Source organism: Crocuta crocuta, unplaced genomic scaffold, assembly GCF_008692635.1.
Source record: "Crocuta crocuta isolate KB4526 unplaced genomic scaffold, BGI_CrCroc_1.0 scaffold99, whole genome shotgun sequence".
Taxonomy (NCBI): Eukaryota; Metazoa; Chordata; class Mammalia; order Carnivora; family Hyaenidae; genus Crocuta; species Crocuta crocuta.
Window position 1 is genome coordinate 3763494 of NW_027551560.1, and position 21878 is coordinate 3785371.

General features: G+C 39.9%; 1 protein-coding gene across 6 annotated transcripts in view; it reads right to left on the minus strand.

Annotated features, from left to right (window-relative positions):
- Nucleotides 1-21878, minus strand: part of TUT7 (terminal uridylyl transferase 7) — a 61683-nt gene continuing 39805 nt past the window's right edge. For 4 of the 6 annotated variants that reach the window (XM_077749475.1, XM_077749471.1, XM_077749473.1 and 1 more), the window contains 7 exons: nucleotides 18362-18409; nucleotides 18186-18277; nucleotides 16221-16336; nucleotides 14773-15098; nucleotides 12731-12807; nucleotides 12296-12359; nucleotides 1-1034 (listed from right to left, as the gene is read on the minus strand). In XM_077749475.1, coding sequence (XP_077605601.1) covers nucleotides 967-1034; nucleotides 12296-12359; nucleotides 12731-12807; nucleotides 14773-15098; nucleotides 16221-16336; nucleotides 18186-18277; nucleotides 18362-18409 — 791 coding nt within the window. In that variant the 3' untranslated portion in view covers nucleotides 1-966. The remainder of the gene's footprint in view (nucleotides 1035-12295; nucleotides 12360-12730; nucleotides 12808-14772; nucleotides 15099-16220; nucleotides 16337-18185; nucleotides 18278-18361; nucleotides 18410-21878) is intronic. The other 2 variants (XM_077749476.1, XM_077749474.1) reach the window with 2 other exon arrangements.

Genomic DNA, 21878 nt, shown 5'->3' on the forward strand with positions numbered 1-21878 from the left:
TTACAGGTTGAAATTCTGATTTTATTTCAAAATGATAAATAAACCGAGGCATAGTTCTGACCACGTAGTACTTCTGGAAGGACTTGTGGAGTTAGAGAAACGGTTCCAAGAGGGCTCCAGTCCAAAATGACACCAACCAAACCTGTGATTGGCAGAGATGGCCTCTTTCATCTTCAGGGAGTTTTAAAAGTTCTCCACCCTAATTTCAGAGTATCATAAAATGTAAAAAGCACTTGTATTTTGTCGTTTTGTCTTTGAAAATGTTTTTAGCAGCAAACAGGACTATTCATTTCCCTTCATTTTTAGGAGCATAGTAATTCTGTGTCAACTTAAAATTAGAGAGGGGGGAAAAAAAAGCCCCTCGGGGGCGCTGCTGATCCCCAGAAGGCTCACATAAATAGGTACTCATGTTCGCATCATCACTTCTACAAATACCAGTGAAATAGGTTTGTAAATCGTAAATACAGTAGTAGCAGTTCACACATATTTGATATGCTTTCACACAAGGATTCAGTAAACAACAATAAATATAATCTCCCCTCTGCAAAACAAAAAAGGCATTTATAAGTGGAATAAAGGGTAATTTACTAGGGATTTATCAGCACACCATTTTTAGTGTGCTCCGAGAGAATTAAAAACCATGAAATTGTATTCACTGAATACTGGCCCACAATTACACTTTTTTTTAAAATCTGGCTTAAAAAAAATAAAACCTGGCTTAAATACATACATCATGGCTTTCTATTAAAATCCTTACATCTATGGGGATTTGTGGTAGGTTAAGACTCCAGTAAATTTTTTTTTCCTTGTTAACAATTTCATTAAGTTAAAAAAAAACAACCTGACATTTCCCTTGAATGTTAAGTAGAAGCCTGATCTACACTGCTGTGTCCTGTGAAATGAACCTAATTTCAAAGTGAATGGGACCACCTGAGTGGCCATTTAGAGTGCTGCATTTTCCTTCCCTCATGATTCCTGCTGGGTCCTCTTCGCTGAGGCTTTTCCCTGAGTCATATATTTACTGGAAAGGCTACCTAGAGGGGGGGAAAGAACAAAACCCAACATAAATAAAACAAGCCTCACTTTATCACAAAAAGTAATAAAATTACTTATTAATTATATACAGAAACTTTTCAGACTGGCAGTGGTCACTTGTTTTGAATTGAATAAGCAAGCTAGGTATAAAAAAGGCACGTATGGAACATGATCAATTAAACACACACCTAGTCAAAATTCTTTCTAAATAGAGGCAGGCAAGTTGCTAGAGTGACCTCATTCTAATACACTGGCGTGTTCGTGACGTCCATATTGGTGCAGAAGGTCAGTGGACTTTTCAAAACCTCTGCTTTGCATAGATCAGTGTCTTCGTTTACAACCACACAGAATAGATTGCAAAAAATTTCCTTGGTTAGACATAAATAGGGCGCCTGGGTGGTTCAGTGGCTTAAGCATCTGACTTTGGCTCAGGTCACGATCTCCCGGTTTGTGGGTTCTAGGCCCGCATCTGCTGACAGCTCAGAGCCTAGAGCCTGCTTCAGATTCTGTCTGCCTCTCTCTCTCAGCCCTTCCCCTGCTCGCATTCTCTCCTTCTTTATCTTTCTCTCTCTCAAAAAAAAAAAAAAAGAAATGTCTTGCATCACTACTTTGTGGATATGAACCTGTGGATGGTCACACTCTAGCAATAACTTTGATATAAAAGGAAAAAAGAAAATTTATTATATTTACAGGTGAAGGACAGAAATGTAGATTACTAATTAAAAGCATACTACAGAATGGTTAATAAGTCTTGTTCTGGAGCATAAAGAAATAGATCAATGAAATAAGAAAATTAAGAAATACTTAAGTGATTACATATAAAAAGTAGTATATACCAAAAGTTGCATTTTTAACCAATGAGGTAAAGTATGGATTGTTCAATAACTGGTACTGTGGCAAATAAGTATTTTGGGAGGAGGAGGGAGTTAGGTATCTTTCTTACAACATATCCTTTCCTCTCCACATTATTCCAAATGAAGTACAGAATTAAATAAGAGAGTCAAAGTGTAAGAAGTAATGAAGTTTCCTAAGTTACCTATGAAAAAGGCTTGCCAGGCTTCCTACTAAAGAATTTACAAGTCAATAGGGAAAAGCTGAACACCAACATTCAACTGGGCAAATAAAAAGCAATTTTGGGAAGAGGAAAAAAAAAAAGCAGGAGTATATGTAACAAACATTCAGTATCAATGTGTGATCTAAAGAGATGCAAATTAAAACAACTTTTGATCACCAAATTGTTTGAAGGAAGATCAGAAGGACAGAGAGGTGGGTAGAAATTTTGCTGAATTGCTAAGTCATTGAAACCTAATAAAAATTGAAGTATGCAAATAAATGTCCAAAACTTGTGACATGAGTAACAAAAACGAGGTATCCATAGGACAATTAATAACATAAAAAGTTGTAAACCCACATGAATACTATTTTCATAAAATGAAAAATTAAAAACAAATGAAAAATCCCATCAATCATGTTTGGTGTCTCATTTCCTTATCTGTAAAATGTGGGCCCTTACACCTACCCCAATTGGAATTATTGTGAATACTAAATGAATACACACAAGTAAAACAACTGAACAATACCTGGCACACAAAGTACTCAATAAATGTTAGCCATTATTAGTGTATTGATATAAAAAGATGGGAAGATTTAACTTCCAAAACCTTGATGGCAATTATGCTCCAGAATTAAGTATAAATGGCTTTTATTTTCTTTATTTTGCTTAACTATCTACATCTTCTAAAGTAAACATATTAAGCACGCAAATAGAAATGTATGCCCCACAGAAGCAAACTTTTATTTTTTTAAAGTTTATTCATTTTTTGAGAGACAGAGAGCGCAAACTGGGGAGGGGCAGAGAGAGGGAGACACAGAATCTGAAGCAGCCTCCAGGCTCTCAGTGGTCAGCACAGAGCTTGACACGGGGCTCGAACCCACGAACCATGAGATCATGACCTGAGCCGAAGTCAGATGCTTAACCGACTAACTGAGCCACCCAGGCACCCAAGAAGCAAACTTTTCAAAGCATAGCCTCTAGATGATCACCTCATAGTGAAAAATGAGTGCTATCAGTCAGGAAGAAGCAAAGTATTTTCCTATAGTATTTATACCCTAGAGTGTCTACTCATCTACAGGCAACAAATCTTTGATATTCTGAACTGCCCAAAGCATCAAGGATAGACTTTTCATTCAAGGGACAAGTTTAGATCACTACACCTCATACTGTACACACAATTCAGATGGGTTAAAGATCTAAATAGACAAGTTTTAAAGGTACTAGAAGAAAATACAGATGAGATAGATATCTTGGAAGAATTTCTTTAAAATTTTTTTTAAATGTTTATTTATTTTCGAGAGACAGAGAGAGCACGAGTGGGGAAGGGGCAGAGAAAGAAGTAGACACAGAATCCAAAGCAGGCTCCAAGCTCCGAGATGTCAGCATAGAGCCCAACGCGGGGCTCGAACCCATAAACTGTGAGATCATGACCAGAGCTGAAGTCAGATGCTTTTAACTGACTAAACCACCCAGGCACCCCGGGAAGAATTTCTTAAAGATGACCCTAAAATCACTGAGCCACATGACCATGGAAACTAATCATGGAAAGTCAATCATGGAAAGTCAATCATTAAAATTTAAAACTCTGGAATGGGAACAGACACAAGTTAAAAGACAAGATATACTAAAGGAAGATCCATAGAACATATATAATAAAGGAACAGTATTCAGAAAAATGAAGAACACTTACAAATTAATAAGGAAACGATAATGCAACAGGAAAATGGGCAAATGATAGGAACAGAGATTTCACAGAACTCCAAATGGTCAACAAACATGTAAGATGGGCAAATGATATGAACAGGGAATTCACAGAAGAATAAATTCAACTGGTCAATAATCAAAAGCATCACCAGAGTCAAGAAAATATACATTAGAACAACACCATAATATTTTTCACCCATCAGGTTTGCTGGTGGGAGAGGCAATTATTTCAACCAATAACTTGAAAATACACATATGCAATGACTCAACAGTTTGACTTCTAGGTATAAAAACTATAGAACCGCTCATATATATGCTCAAGGAGACTCAGACAAGAATGTTCTCTACAGCACTGTTTATAATAACAAAAAAACAAATGCAACCTAAATGCTCATGTGTTAGGGAATGGATAAAATATTCTGTATTCATACATGGAATACTGGAAAGAAAATAAAACTAAATGTATAAATAGCAATATATATAAATTTCAAAATTACTTCATTAAATAGGTATGAAAAAGCAGGTTGTAGAACATTCTTAGTACACAGTATAATACAGCATTTAAATTAAAAAATTCACCAAGGACACATATGTTAAAGGCTACATATGCAAGTTTAAAAACAGACACTTCTCAGGTGGAGGGGACACGATGCAGGAAATGGGTCGGGATGGTAGTCAAAGGGGACTTGTACCATCTTAATGATCTTTTATTTAAAAAAGATTAAAAAGAAAATGTGAAAAAAATAAACTCCATTCTCTAGTAGATGGCTTATATTTGTATCTTTACATTTTTCCCAAAATGTTCAGAAACTACTCTTTTCTAAGAAGTACTAGCAGTCTTATTATTACATTCCCTATATATAAAAGTAAGTCTCCTCAAACCTGAAGAAATTTCATATAAAAAATGTGCATGTAAAAATGTAAAACCACTAGAAATAAAATGTGAATGAACCTGCATGTAATCAGGGAGAAGAACATGAAATTTACAAAACTATAAGCATGACTTGGAATGACCAGAAGTAGGCTAGATCAAACTACTAAACCAAACAAGCAAGTGACTGTGTGGCAAAATGAATCATAAATGAGGCTGAAAGAATAATAAACGGGGGTGGTAGCAGTGAACGATAGAACACATGTGACAAAACACGAATAGCTTTCTATGTGGACAGAGCTGGGAAACAAGGATGAATACCCTAATTAAAAAACACAAACACCAAAACATGAAGAAATACAAATGAAAATAGGAGCCTTCAATGGAGAATACAAGCTGACTGACAAAAAAGACTGTTGCCGGGATGTGAGGGTAGGGGAAATAGGCTGTCAGGGACTACCTGGGATTGTCAACAACCCCATTTTGGTATTGCTGGCATCATTGTGAAAATGTGCATAATTTTTAATCTATTGTTCTTCTGACTAGGAATTTATCCTGAGGAAATAAGTAGGCGAATATGCCTGGTAGGAGTTTTATATAAACAGTGGTATTGAAACCTGAAATAGTGTATTCCTGAGCCAACGGAACAGGACAAGCAGGCAGGGAGCTTGAAGGGGCTTGACAGCAGTGTTTCAATGTTTACACAGATTCCTTCTGAGAATGTCTGTGAGGTCAAGGCTTTTGGGCTGTTTCTCAGGAGGCACACCTGTCTTTCTTACATAGCTTTTCTCCTACTTTAAAAAAGAGTGGTACGTTTTCCTACTCAACCAAATCTTAATGTGGTATATAGATCTGGGGTGAAAAAGCCTGAGGAGGCAGGACAGCAAATGAAATGCTGCTATCTGTGGTCAGTGTGATGCCTCTAATAAAAATCCCAAATGTTTAGCTTTCATAAAATTACCTTGATGATACATTACTATGTAATTTTTGGTTATATACTTAAAAAGGAATGACAATAACTGAGTGGCACTGTTGTAAAATATCTTCCATTCCCTAAAAAATTATGTTATTTTTAATATCATAAAGACTACTGAGGTTTCTCAATGGTTACCAACTATAAAAACAAAAGATTAAAAAAAAAGTTAAGGAGCATTGTTTGATTCTTGCAATAAGTAGTACTGATCCACCCATACATGAATGCATGGAGAAATCCCATCTATCTCATTGAATGGCAGGCATGTTCAGTAAGTGAATATAAAAATTTGGGGATCCCCTGAGTGGCTCAGTTGGTTGAGCATCTGACTCCTGATTTCAGCTCAGGTCATGATCTCACAAGTGTGGGATCAAATCCCATGTCCGACGCCATGCTGAGCATGGAGCCTGTTTAAAATTCTCTTTCCCCACTGCCCTCTCTCCCTGACTTGCGCAAAAAAAAAAAAAAATTCACCCATAAAAAGGTCATTTTTAATCAAACTTTGTAACATTTGTTTTGATCAATTATATATTCTAATGCAAAAGCTCAATTTAGAAGAAATTTTTATACTTTGATACAAAGATTAAAAACTCAATTTATATACAAATAGTTACAGATGAGTAGGATAGGCTGATTAATAAAATACTGGAACTTGAATCTTTTTTAAAGATATCAATTTAAAAAAATTTTACATTTATCTATTATTTTTGAGAGAGGAAGGCAGAGAGAAAGGGGAATAGAGGATCCAAAGAGAGCTCTGTGCTGACAGCAGAGCGCCTGATGTGGGGCTGGAACTCATGAACCGCAGATCTTGACCTGAGCTGAAGTCAGAGGCTTAACCAACTGAGCCAAACAGGTGCCTTTAAAATTTTATTTTTAAGGAATCTCTATATTCAACATGGGGCTTGAACTTATAACCTGAGATCAAGAGTCACATGCTCTACCGACTGAGCCACCTGGGCACTCCTAAAATGCTTGAAATATATATGATAAAAATATACCACCTTAAGATAGAAGTAAAACAAAGGGATTCAAGGAGGAAAGTAAAATGATATGAAATTTCTGCCTGTTAAACAGCTGTAAATGAATGGTTGCTCATATGAAAAAGCATATTTATTTCATTTGATACATTTAAAACTAATTGATAGGTTTTATTTTAAAATATCAATATTTATTTTAAAAGACCCCAGGAATCATCACATGCTTTGCAATTCTGATGAAAAATTTAAATGTCAACTTAAAAATATATGACAGGTATGGGCTTTCTCCATTTTGGGGGAGACTATGAAACCAAAAGAAGTTTTGGAGGACACTGACATATCAAATATTTGAAAACAGTCCATTAGTAAGGAATGTTAAATAAATAATGGCATATTCACATACTAGAATATCAAGAAGGGTATCAAAAAGAATGATCTGTACTCAACAATCAGGTCTCCCCATATTGCTTACAAAGGTACTGCTGTTGCTTTATTTTTCAAGATATTTTATTTTTAAGTAATCCCTTCACCCAGCTTGGGACTCAAACTTACAACCCTGAGATCGAGAGTCACACGCTTTACTGACTGAGCCAGCCAGGTGCCCTTATTTCTATTATTTTAAATTTACTATCATAAAGACCTTTTTTTTTTTTTTTAATTAGTAGGCTTTTAAATTCTGGTCAAGGGAAAAAGTTCTAATAGAATATATATCATCATGAGGGAGAAAAGATACCACCAATCTCCTAAAACATCTCCAGTTTTTAAGATTTCAAACCATGAGATTAAAATGGAATAAATGAAGAGACAGATTTTCTTTTAGTTGAAATGTAATTTTCTTTGCAAAACAGGGGAGGCTTAAGGAATAGATAAGTGTTAGGTTTTTGAGATTCTCATACTGAATACATTGTTACATGTAAACCAGAGTAATTCACTTAAGCACAAAAATCAGTTGATGACTTGGTTCCACAACCTCCACATACTCCTGTTTGTTGTTAAACCTCCAGTATATATTTGTCCTGTAAGTCATAAGAGGTAAGGAACAGTGCGACAGGAGGTGTTGTTTACTCCAGTAACAAGGCAGTGCTAACTCGAGGGATAGTATGTGCCAGATGCTGTGTGAAGGGCTTTATGTAGATGAAACTAATGCTTACAATTGCTCTGTGAGGTGTTAGCCCCAATTTATGAATAAGGAAACTGAGGCACAGAGGATTGGTAAGCCAGCAAATGGTTGGGCTGTACTTCAAACTCAAGTATGTCTGACTTGAAAGCTCATATTCTTGACTACTCTCCTATTTAGTCTTCCTTGTTTTTTCAAAATGAGTACACCTGTTATCAATAAAACTCAAGGGACATCTAAGGCACTGTGTTAGCTGTGTGTGTGAGAGGTGCAGGGAAGTCCGTCCGTCATAGTGAAGAAAAAGGGAATTCATGGAATTGTCTATTCACCGCTCTTCTCATTTGGGAGTTAAGAACTCTAGTAGAAAGAAATGGCAAGTCAGGAAAGAGAACTTGGCTAAGTACTTATTATGGGCTGGGTGTTTGAATCTCAGGGTCTGATGAGCTCAGTGGTGTTGTCAGTACTTGTACAAATGAGACATCTGGAGCCCAGAGAAGCTGGTCTCTTGCCTGCAGCCAATAAGGCTAATGTGAAAGAACAGGGGCTGTCCCCAAAGCGGTTTGCTGGGGGGCTACCTGGGCACTGTGGAAAAGTGCAGCTCTGGGGAAATTTAATACTACTCACAGTTGAGACATATTTCAGATTTATAATATAGATAACTTGGATAAATTCACTGTGGGTAAATTTGACAAGTCTTAACAGTTGTCATGTACTTACTTGAAAAGTTTAATTAAGATTGATTTTAACCACCCATAAATGTTTTCTATTTTTTTTCTGGTATGAAATAGACATGTTTATTGTAATAATTTTTCTTCAGTAGTAAATTCAAGTTTTAAGTTTTACAGTTGCTCAAAATGTTTATAAATATGTAAGCTCTTTATGCAGAAGATAATTACAGAAATCCGTATTGTCAACTGGTAATGCCTTTTCCAGGTATATGTCCAGATGTCCAACATCTGTATTCTTCCCCCACTTATAATTTATAAAATCAGAATAAACTTCTACTTTCAAGATGTGTGAAGGCCTTCAGCAGGAGCCAGGCTGATGGACGCGGTGTAAGAGTACTGACGCAATCACCACCCCTACAAACCTCTGCTCTGCTCGCTACACACAGGTGCTGCTCTAAGTGCTTTTACATGGAATTCTCAACATCCCTGCAAGTCAGGTATGATTATCCCCTTGAAACAGATGAGGAAACTGAGTCAAGTGGAGGCTAAGCAGGTTTTTCAAGATCAAAGAGCTACAAACCACATCCTGCAATCTGACTGCAGAGGTGATGTTCTTCAACACCCTGACCTTGGCAAAAGTAGCAGCATCTTGACAAAGGAAGGACTGGTATTTATCCTATGTGTAATGTTCTGGAAGTATGTGTTCAAGGCTGAATCTTGTAAAAACAACACTATTTTGGCTTGTTTACGTACAGTAATTCTGTGACCCTCAAACTCTCAGAGGCTCTATGGGAAGTGATCCCATAAACTGCAGTGGCTCTGTTTCCCATACGTGGTTTTCAGAGGCCACTTGTCACCCTCGTCCTCTGTCCTTCATGGTTATTCTCATTGTCCGTCAAATCAGCTCATGATAGGGTCCCGTTCCCATTCACTTCTATCTGGTCTTAGGGGTTTTCCCACCAGAACTTTTCTTGTTCTTATGTTCATGCATTTCGATGAGAACAATTACATCTTCCCAGGAAACAGCTGTTCCTATATTTTCTCATAGAGCCTCCTGAGTTTACCTTTTTGCAGACCATTCCCTTTTTAGGTAAGGGGAGTAATTCTCTCAAGATTTCTGATTCTTTCTCTTTGAATTACCTGACCTTACTCTACCAACCTAACACCCATGCCTCTTAAGTTGTAATTATAAAGAGATATGATGCCACTTTAAATGTTTTCTCCAATCATTAAACAAAACAAACCAAAAAAAACCTCCTAGATAGCATAAAAAAATGGCTAATCCTATTAGATTATTGTATATACTTGAGATAATTCATCTTCATACTGACAGAAATGGAAGTAGCTAAATAATTTAATTATTCCATTAATTTTTCTCTTGTTAACAACATTCAAAGTAGAGACAACCAAACATTCCCCTCCTGGACCTCTCTTTGCTTTCCCAGGGTGAGGTCGCCGCACACGGCTGCTTATTTCAGGCCAGGTAGGTGAGCGCAAGGAGGTGCTCTCTCTACCGCGGGGCTCAGAAGGTGGCCCCAGAAATGGGAGTGCTATTTCTCAGTGATGGCAGAGACAGCTTTATCTCTCACATTCTAACTAACACAGTCTCTCTCCAATCTAAAAACAGTGTGCACACATTACATATACAACATATAAGGACTGAGCATAAAATATGTGAGTTGTTTTACCCTACATACAAAAATGTCCAGTTATATCAATGAAGTTTTAAAATTTCAGAAACTTTTCTCAGAAACTGTACAATCAAGTTAAAAAGACTACACATGCTCTATTTGCTTATATAATTTCCCTTCTTTAAACCTACTTTACTGAACGACACACACACACACACACACACACACACACACAGCAAAGTTACTAACAAGGTCTTCAGGCCAAAACTCAGAATATTTGTATCAAGTTTAGAGTTTCATCCCTTCTTACTAAAAAAAAAAAAGCTAAAAAAAGTTCCTCAGTATATTAAAGTTACCTTGTTTTTCCTCCTCACCCCATCCCCCTCAATTTCTCCCCTTCCCTTTCTAGACCAAAAGCATTCTTGAAACACCAGAGAAAGGCCTTCAGAGCCTCCTGATCTTGCCTCTCTTTGAGCACCTGTCCACAGGCCTGTGTGCCAGAACGGATGCTAGGAGGTCTGGTTGCCCAGACTGGTTCCAGCTTTTCTCCCCAGAAACTCCCACAATCAGATTTTGTCCACTCCAGAGGAAGTGCCCTCTTCCGAGTCCCTGATGACTTGTGCACTGCCACATGCAATGCTTACTGCTCAGCCTACACCGCCCCAGTCTTCCCAGCAACAGTTCCCACATATGGCCAAGCCCTTCTCTGAGGCCCCTTCTCCCCTGGACTCCAGGAGCCGGCGCTCTTGTTCCCTCACTGACTGCTTTCTGTGAGTCTTCTTTGTTTATTTTGAGGCTCTACATGCTTTTCTCTTTTCGTTTTACATTTACTTCCAAGGTGACCCCACTCCTACCAGGCCTTCAAACTCTCTCTGCCCTGACAATACTCAAGTCTCTATCTTCAGCCTAGGCCTCTGCTCTGAATGCTCAGCTAGTACATCTCACTGGCTACCTGGCATCTCTACCCGGACACCCGGCAGTCCAACTTACATGGCTAAGTCTGGACTCCTTCCCCAAATCTATACTTCCTCTTTCTTGGCACAGGAAGTCCCACCTCTAGTCTAGTTGCTCAGGCCAAAAATTGCTCAGCGTCATCTCTGGTTCATTCTGTCCTATGCAATCATTGAACCCAGCAACACACCACGTTGGGACCACCTTCAGCATATCCAGAGCATGACCAGCCCTCATGTCCCCCGCTACTTTCCCCGCCGAGTGTGAGCCAGCAAGGGCTCTCCCCTGAGCTCCAGCATGAGCCTCTCGTGGCTCTGCTGCTGCCCTCACCTCCGCCCAGCCTTTTGCAATGGGAACCTTTGCCATCAGAATTCCCATAATACTGCCTGTGCTCCAAACCCTCCAGCAGCCATCAGTCTCCTGGAGAGAATGAAATGCATCCCTGCCAGTGCTGCTGTCGACCCTGATCTCGCCTCCCACCACCCCTCCCTGCTCACACCACTCAGTGACATGGCGGTACAACGGTGGTTTTCATTCTGTGATAACAGGCTAACTCCAACTTCCCCTGACTCGCCCCTTCTTTGATTTCTTTGCGTAAATGTTACTTCATCAGAGATGCCACATCCCTATCCAGCATTCCCTTCTCCGTCCCTGCTTGTGAGTCTTGGCCCCTGTTGCCATAGGGAATAGTTACGTCTCTCTTCTGAAAAGGATGTGGAGTAAATGAGAGAAGGGGCTCTGCTGGTCCACCACTGTATCAGCAGTGTTGAGGCCCATGCTCTGTGCTTAGAGGCTGGGCGGGAGAGAGAGGGAGGGGTGGTGGCTTAATCAGTATTTATTGAAGGAATGAATAAATGACGCAGCTAGGAGACAGAGGGAGAGGAGAGGGAGAGGAAAAGGGTGAGGGGGAGAGAGAGAGAAAGAGGAAGGGAGGAGTTCAGGCCAACAACTTCTTTCTTTCCTACTTTTGTGTATGGCAAATAGTCTCATGAGGAGAATATACTGCTGACAAGACAGTGGCAATTTCAAAGCAGAAACAAAAAGTGTGGAAGAGGAACAAATAATTAAAGGGTATGGTTCTTACTCAGGGATGACAGAGGAATCACCTTAGAGCACCGATAGCACAGGCCTGACTGAGCCTCACCACTGAAGGGTGGGGGCAGGGCAACTCTTTTTGTAAAAGTTCCCCAAGTGATTCTGATGTCCAGTCCCTGTTAAAACCATATAGTCAAAGGAAGCATCTCAAAAGGCATGTGGTAAACTATGCAGTAAATAAAATAACACATATTTGTTTTTTTAAAACCCACATACCTGACTGGGGACTCAAAAATATGGTTGTTTTTTGTTTCTTTTTGTCTTCATGTAAAAGCACTGCCTAAAAAATGAAATAGACTGGTTTACAAAATTGAAAGGAAGAGCATCTGAAACAGCCTTAACACTGTAACCATATCCAAAGAGGGCTGAAATTAGGAATGTGTAAGGCAGAACTTTGCAAGTTAACTGAAAAGCAGAACAGAGACTCAGGAAGCCTGGAAGCGCCCCTGCCATCCGGTGCCCAGCAAACCTCACTACACGCTGCTCGGGGGGCCGAGGGAGGAGCTGCAAGGGTTAGCCAGAAGGAAGAGGCCAGGGCCTGGTGCGGCCAAGCATCTTGCTCAGGGCCTGGCGCAGAGCAGCTAGCACTCGGCAAGTGTGCGCTGGACAGATGAGCCAAGGACTTCCCGCTCAGGTCTGAGCTAGGTTTACCTGAGCAAAGGTGCCAGCTGGTCTCAAGGGGCTAGGTGGAGAAGGGGATCCAAACACACAATCTGATTTAGACATACCTGAGGAAAAAATCAGCACTTTTTGTTCTCACTTTAAAATGAAAGCAGCAGCCCTGTTTTCAAACTTTCACAGAATAAGTTTCTGTGGATGTGACAGAAGCTCCCACTTAGTACACTGCGTGGACAAAATCACGTATTTGAAGAAACGAGATGGGGCAGCATAATTTTCGGACAGGAAGAAGCAACTGATTCACCTTGAGTCGCTGCTGGAGGAAATGCCCTAAGCTCTACTCCCACTCTCCCTTTCCCATCTACCCATCCCTGCCCCAGGACCCCTCCGGCTCTCCTTCACGTCCTGCTGCCCCTGTAGCCTTCCAGAAGCGCTGCTCTACTTGGAGAGCTTCACTAGTAGACAGTGCAGAACCTGCTACCAACTGGGAGGAAGAAACCCATCAAAGCTGGGGGAATGCAGAGGCATCGCTTCACCTCTGCGTTGTACCCAAGAGGGGCATGATGATAATGTGCTTCATGCTACTAGTAAACACAGACCACCCATTCTTCAGAAGGGTCTACAAAAGTAACTTAAGTAGAACTTCATTACGTCTTATCTATACTGTTTCCAGTTTCCTCATCTGTAAACTGGGGTTATCAATACCACATCTCATGGGGCTGGGGAGAAAATCAGAAGAGATTGCCCACGTAAAGTACTTAAAATAGTGCCTGACTCAGTGAATGTTAGCTATGGCTATTATCTTCTCTTAAATAGATTTACCTCTTATGATTATAAAAGTTCTGGGATATATCCCATGTCAGGGCCCAACAAGTTTGAATTTAAATTTGTCTGAGTTCCTTAGAAGTAGGGCAAGCTGTAACTTCCATAAACACCGAAGTCCTATTTTAAAACCAATAATTAAATAATTTAAAAATATACATTCCATATAAAGCTCCTTAAAAAAAATAAGTGCTCTAAAAATTTTGTCTTTAAAAAAAGAGACACTATATTGCTGCTATGATATAATAAAACGGAAGAGAGGTACTAGTGTTCCAGGGACAATGACCGTAGAGTATTTTAAAGGAACTGTCAGCAGTGCTGACTTTTTCCCCCTGTCCATACGCATATGCAATTGAGGACAGGTACACGAACGGTTACTGCTTTAATCTAAAAAATGACTTCCCCGGGTTTCTTTTCTACGCCAATCAGATTCCATCCACTCTCTCAGGTTTGTTCTGAGAAACAAAGTGAGGGGTGTGTAAACCATTTTGTAAATCCTAACTTATTATATGTACATGGAAGTTACCCCCACTGCTAACAGTCTGTTAAAAAGATGCCCACAGTGGACACTTTACCCATTTAATAGAAAGGGTCAGTGCAAATCCAACAACTCAAAGGGACAAGAAGTATGGATGATTTTCAGCTATGGACTGGTCATCTATTTTTCTTCATCAAAAGAGTAACTATGCTCGCTGCAGGAAAGTATTAAAATGGTAACATCCTCCATAATTCTCTTCCGCAGTTTGAACCACCAGTCACTGTGTAACAGGGCTCCTTCTGGTGCCTTTCCTAGGCACGTGCATGTACACAGTTAACAAACAGTACCAGTGGCTCACTATCACAGCCCAGGGAATGAGAGAATTCAGCTGTGCCTCCCCCACGGCCAGTCAGTGCTTCCACTTCCAGAGTACACCTACTGAGAAGCGAAGCTCAGGCGGCAGCGTGTTTTCTGGTCACTCAGACTACATTTTATAGGCAGTGGGGATGACTGGGTTTTTCCATTCCCTGATAATCTTAGACAAGTCAATCGAGTGACTTTTATAAGCCTCTAGAAATGAAACCGGGAGTAAGTTTAAGACATACAGAGGGTCAGAATTAAAGGGGAGAGAGGGTTCACTTTCTTCAAAATGAAATCTTCTTCAGTAAGTAGATTTGTTAAAGAAATAAATAGATCTAAAATAGTAGAGGACTTTAAAAGAGAGGTTTCCCTTGAGATGCGAGTGCAAACATCGAGGTATGACTGGTATCCATACCTGGAGAGCCTTTAAATTGCGGGCATTCCTTTTTAATGTGCCCTTCTCTTCCACAAATAAAACAACGTTTTTCTCTTAAGTCTTTGTCATCTGGCCTCTTCCATTTTTCCACTGGTGGCCTGAGGATCTTCTCTCTGCCCAGGTCGACAGCCGTCCTCACTGGCTTGGCTTTCTGAGGCGTGCACTGCACAGGCTTATCTTCCTTCATTGACCCCTCCCTCTCTGTGTGCTTGTTCTGAATGTCTTTGTCCTCTTTGCCCCTCTTGTCTTTGTTCTCGGGGTATCTTTGGTTCAGGGTATCTTCCTGATCACGCCGCCGCCTCACTCTAGAAGATGATATATAACACCAGTAGGAAAACTCTAAACAGAAACTTGACAAAATACTAAGAGCACTCCAGGTTTGGGAGATAACTGGAAACAGAAAGTGTCAGAGGGAAAAACAAGAATTCAACAAATTTAACTCCATCTCCTCTATCAAGAAGCAACCTCAGGGTGATGGCATAGATTTTCTGTTTGATTTTCACAATGACTCTAGTGCCATAAAACAGGTGTTTGCAGTTAGCGGAACTCCCTGGTTTAGTACCTACTGTGTTATGGACGTGATGAAGCTCAAATTAGCCTTGGGGTGGTTTCTGGAAACTCCACGGCCCATTCTTTATTAGGCACTAGAAATTCGAGCTATGGAACTTTCAGTTCACAAGGGAACAAGGGTTAGAAGAAGATTTATGTTCTTAAAATGTTAAAAACATTTCTTTCTTGCCCTATCAGTGACCAGTGACTATTATCTCAATAAAAAACCAAAGCACTAAATAAGAGCCTCAAATTCCAGATGATGCCTTATTTTAAGTAGCATGTTTTTAAATGAGAGCATTATTGTCCAGCTAAGACCACCACACCACCCAAAACAACAGTCTGTCCCAAGGAAGCAACCAAAACTTCCCCTCTCCCCCCTTCCCCCCCACAGCAAACATCACCAGAAGAAAGCACGGTGACCAAACTGAGTGGCTTTGCCACAGCAATTATTAAGGGTTACACTGCATACAAGTGAAGGGTCCCATCTGGCAATACACTGCACATGAGTCTGGTACAGCCCAGCTCCTGTACACTGAAGTGTCACTGATGCCCTGAAGGAACTCATTTTACTTTCCTCATTTCTTCTTTCATTCCTGTTGGAGGCTGGTGGCTGAATGGCTGAGTAACGACTAGGGCAGTGACCAAAATGAGGAAAGGGGATCAGGCCTGGAAGACTGTCATCTGGACATCTGAGGGACTACTGGTCAACTGTGCTTAAAGGCATGTTTTAAATCACTTCATATTCAGTGTAAAACATCATTTATCTGAGAACTGCTGGATTTAATACAAGTTTATTTTCCGTTACAATAGACCCTCATTTAAAAATTGGTACAGTAAGAAAAAAACAGAACCACCCCTTTTGAACACTGACTTACTTTCTCCTCATAGGACAATCCTTCATGAAGTGTCCAATTTTCCCACAAATTCGGCAACATCTATCATTTGGTGCCAGCTCTCCTTCAGTGAGCACTTCAGGGTCAAAAAAGTACTCCTAGTGGAACATACATATAGAAAACTATGAACGAGGGGCCCCTGGGTGGCTTAGTCGGTTAAGCGTCCGACTTTCGCGTAGGTCATGATCTCGCGGTTCGTGGGTTCAAGCCCCGCGTCGGGCTCTGTGCTGACTGCCAGCTCAGAGCCTGGAGCCTATTTCAGAGTCTGTGTCTCCCTCTCTCTCACCCTCCCCTGCTCACACTGTCTCTCTCTTTCCTAGAAATAAATAAATAAAAATATTTTTAAAAAAACTATGAACGATTATTGTGAGGTCAAAACACAACAGCTAACCAGGTATCAATTGGAAACCTCTTTTTTAAATAATGATTATTACACTGCTTCAGGATAGTTTTACCTAAACTTCATGTTGGTTTATTCCTTTCTGTCATGCAGCCCACGGTTTAACCCTAACCACAAAGGGAGCCTGTTTTTCCAGGACACTTATAAGAGCATTACGCATGCCTGTGAGTCGGCTTCCCCAGGACTTAGGGGGGAGCTGAGGCTAGGTACAAAGGGTTCACTTTCTCATAAAATGAAAAGCCTAAAACCCAATAAACTGAGGATTATGATTTGCATTACACGGATTATGTACAGCAAAAGAAAGGAGCTATGAGCTGTTGCTCTGTTTTGCTCTGGCTTTGGAGAAAAAATATCAGAAGAAAGGAAAGACAATGTCTGGAGTGATGCCTCCTTGCCACTGAAATTATGGTAAGGACCAGGAGCCTGGGCACCACCTGAGAGCCTGCAAGAAATCCAAGTCTTAGGCCCTACCCTAGATCTCCTGAATGAGAATCCCCAGGAACAAAACCCCTGAGAGGATCTGCTGGGTCAAGTTTCAGAAGCCTTGGTAAAGGACAGCCATGGCATATCTAACCAACATGAGATGTACAGATGTGATCCAATGCTGAGTATATACCCACACTCTTAGTACACTCATATACTTAAGACTCATTTAAAAAGTCTTTTTTGAGAAAACTAATGAAGGAAAAAGAATTATTTTTAACAGAAAATCCTCTAGTTCCTAATAACCTCCTTTTCGCTTACTGAAGGGAATTTTTGTAGTGCAATTTGGTTTTGTTTTTAATGAGTCCGGTTCCATAAAAATTTTGAGCATCAGGTTATAGGACACCAAAGAGCTTGCCGGCACAGGTGATGCGCTCTCTCTCCTAGTCCCACTAAGAAATGTATTGCTCTCAAGTAGACTGAAAGATCTAGACTTCACATGAGGAGGTGGAGGATCATCAGCTTGTGCGAGCCAGGCCTGGCAGAGGCTGGCACAGAGCTGAATGCTGCTGGAACAGCAGTGCCATTTACATGCGCCACCAAGGAAAAGCACCAGTGCCAAAAGGTCTATTATCCCACCCAAATTCCACTTCTGGCGGTTTCTCTCTGTTCTCCTGATAAATGGCCTCAGAACTAGAATGGTTTAAAAAAGAATTTAGGGATTACTTTGTATTGCAACTGTTTACCTTGGCCAGATTCACCAGACTTTCAGAGTATTTATTACTGGAGTAATATGTACCAATTAGGTGCTTGATATAGGCTTTTATTTTTTATTTTTCAAACAAACTTAAAAAAAATTTTTTTAATGTTTATTCACTTCTGAGAGAGAGAGAGAGAGAGAGAGAGAGACAGAGCATAAGTGGGAGAGGGGCAGAGGGGAGACACAGAATCTGAAGCAGACTTCAGGCTCTGACCTATCAGCACAGAAACTGATGCAGGGCTTGAACTAGTGAATTTTGAGATCATGACCAGAGCTGAAGTCGGACGCTTAACCTACTGAGCTACCCAGGTGCCCCAATAAAGGCTTTTAGAATTGTTTTTTGGTATTTCCAATGGACGCTTACCATTTTTGAGGGGTAGTCCTTCGGAAATCCTTTGACTGGAATACCAAATACTCTTCTACCATTAATAAATGCTTTCATTATAAAATTTGTCACTGAGAAGAAAAGAGTTAAGTGCTCAGTTAGATGGATTAAAAGGAAAAGAGACCACATTAACATTTATAAACAAAGCAACTTACTTTTCCTTGATAATCCAGCTCCAAGATTGTGATTCAAATCAAAAGGATCTACATAAAAAAATTAATGAGAAAAAAGATAATGAAATAGGAAATGCCACTATTCATACATTAAGGTGAACATAAAAGATGGAGGAAGTATTACATACTTTATCATTAATAAAAGTTCAGTTGACCCTTGAATAACATGGGGGATAGGAGCACCAACCACCTACACAGTCAGAATTCCACGTACATATTTAGAGTCCCACAAAACTTAACTACTAATAGCCTACTCATGACCACAGCCTTCTCTATAACATAGTTAACATATATTTTATGTATGTATTATATACTGCATCCTTATAATAAAGTAAGCTAAAACAAAGAAAATGTTGGGGCACTTGGGTGGCTCAGTCAGTTAAGCATCCAACTCTTGGTTTCGGCTTGGGTCATGATCTCATGATCCCACGTCGGGCTGCTTGGGATTCTTTCTTCCCGTCTTTCTCCCCCTGACCTGCTCACTCACTCACTCTCCCTCAAAATAAATTTAAAAAAATTTTAAGAAAGAAAAAAAAACATTAAGAAAATCATAGGAGGGGCACGTGGGTGGCTCAGGTCATGATCTCACGGTTTGTGGGTTTGAGCCCTGCGTCGGGCTCTGTGCTGACAGCCAGCTCAGAGCCTGGAGCCTGTTTCGGATTCTGTGTCTCCCTTTCTCTCTGACCCTCCCCTGCTCACACTGTCTCTCTCTCTCTCTCTCTCAGAAATAAATAAAAAATGTTAAAAAAAAGTAAATCGTAAGAGAAACTATATCTACAGTACTATACTGTATTTATTGAAAAAAAACCTCACATTTAAGTGGACCCACGCGGTTCAAACTCATGTTGTTCAAGAGTCAACTGTATTAAATGGCTTCTTTTTTAAGGAGTTCAAATGTATAATACAGCTAGGTAATATATATTTCTAAATAGAAGTCAAGTGCTTTCTCAAAAGTATCCATCAGAAAAGAAGGTGTCACTTTATGTTTAATTCCACATAGACTCTTTCCTTTAATGAGGAGTTGCTTCATTTTAAACAACAAAATATTGTTTGGAGAAGACCTATTAGTCTAGCATTCTCTAACAGTGATAGTTTGGGAGGCATATCGAGGTCACAAATAGATGTAAAACATTGTAGCACTGGATATTCCTGCTAACTAACAAGCATTTTTAAGGATCACTTCAGTCATCCTGGAAATCATAAAACACTTATAAGATAATTTAAGCCACATACACACTTGTCCTCTGCTACCCAGACCTCAATTTTTAGTAAAAGTTTCATGAAGGACTCCGATATGATCTTAAATGTGTACATCTTAAATGCATTAGATAAGTATATGTATGTTGTGCTCTGGAATATTATTTATTAGATGACCCAGAAAGTGGTAGGAATGGTGGGAAAAAATGCTGTCTAAGATTTAGTCAAGATCTGAATAAACTAGTTCATGAAATAAAGGGAGGTAAAGCAGCATTTTTAATTTAAAATACTATTTCATTTATGATTTAAAGTATATATAGATAATAATTCATGCTTTGAATATTTAATTATTTCCAATAAATGCCTAAAGATATTCAAGAAAAGCAAAGGAAAAAAAACTCAAACCCTTTCTGAGGATTATTAAGAAAATGAAGGACTGCATGTACATAGTATATACGAAAGGAATCAAGATGGGGCATCTGGGTGGCTCAATCGGTTAGGCATTCAACTCTTGGATTTCAGCTCAGGTCACAATCTCATGGTTCATGAGATGGAACCCCATGCTGGGCTCTACACTGACAGCATGGAGCCAGCTTGGGATTCTCTGTCTCAGTCTCTCTCTCTCTGGCCTTCCTTCACTCTTTTTCTCTCTCAAAATAAATAATCATTTATTTATTTTTTTATTATTTTAATTTTTAATGTTTTATTTATTTTTGAGAGAGAGAGAGACAGCGTGAGCAGGGGAGGGTCACAGAGAGAGGGAGACACAGAGTCTGAAGCAGGCTCCAGGCTCTGAGCTGTTAGCACAGAGCCCAACATGGGCCTTGAACCCAAGAACCATGAGATCATGACCTGAGCCGAAGTTGGACGCTTAACCAACTGAGCCACCCAAGCACCCTAGACAAACATTTTTAAAAATCTTTCAAAAGAGCTAAAGAAGGAGCGCCTGGGTGGCTTAGTCGGTTAAGCGTCCAACTTGCGCTCAGGTCATGATCTCGCGGTTCGTGGGTTCGAGCCCCGCGTCGGGCACTGTGCTGACTGCCAGCTCAGAGCCTGGAGCCTGTTTCAGTCTGTGACTCCCTCTCTCTCTGACACTCCCCTGCTCACGCTATCTCTCTCTCTCCTAGAAATAAATAAAAAACATTAAAAAAAAAAAAAGAGCTAAACAAGTAAAATGAGGCATCTTTCTGGTTGTCCATTATGCTTTTAATGTACCATAAGTGGGGCACACCATTCGGGATGCAGACTCACTACCATGTTGCTGGAGTATAGAAAACTTCACTCAGTTTGACCCTATATTAACAACTGCTTTCAGAAGGTTTGATTTGGTCAGGCTTTCTTCTAGTGATTTGTTATGTGTCTTTTTGGTTTGCTTAATGTAGCAGAGATAATACAATATTAAGCTACTGTATAATAAAAAACATTACTGCCACCACCACCCCTGAAATTCCTCCATTCTAGAATAGCTGGTTTAAAGTCTTCCTTCTAAGGGTGCCTGGGTGGCTCAGTTAAGCACCTGACTCTTGATTTCAGCTCAGGTCATGATCTCATAGTTTCACGGGTTCGAGCCCCAAATCGGGCTCTGCGCTGGCGGCATGGGGGCTGCTTGGGATTTTCCCTCTCTTTGCCCATCCTCTGTTCATGTGCTTGTATGTGCACTCTCTCTCTCAAAATAAATAAATCTTTTTAAGAAGTCTTCTTTCTAATTTAGCCTATTACTAATGGTTCATCTGAAAGGAATGTAAAAATGAGAAGATAATGAGGCTTCAAAAAATTAAAAACAATATATGAACAATTGGAGACGATAAGGACCCACTGTGATAATGGAAAGGTTTAAGACAAAGTTCTGTTTTTGACATATGAGACACTCAAAAGTTAAAATCATCTAATGCCATAGTGATCTGAATTTAATTTTACAAATGTTCACAGTATTTTAATATTGCCAATAGACAGAAGTAATGATGTAAACATAACCTAAAGTAACACACATGAATTAGCTAATATCAGTATATTTAAAAAAATAGATTAAAATCAATAAAATATTTCTTAAGCCATTTCGCAGTAGAGTTTTAAGCACTTAAACTCTATTTTGACCCTAAAATTAAAATCCCACAAATTGGAGGGGTGCCTTGGTAGCTCAGTCAGTTAAGCGTCCAACTCTTAGTTTTGCCTTAGGACACGATCCTGGGGTTATGGGTTTGACCCCCATGTTGGGCTCCATGTTGAATGTAGGCTGCTTGGGATTCTCTTTCTCTCCTGCTGCCCCTCTCCCCTACTCGTGCTTGCGCTCTCTCTCTCTAAT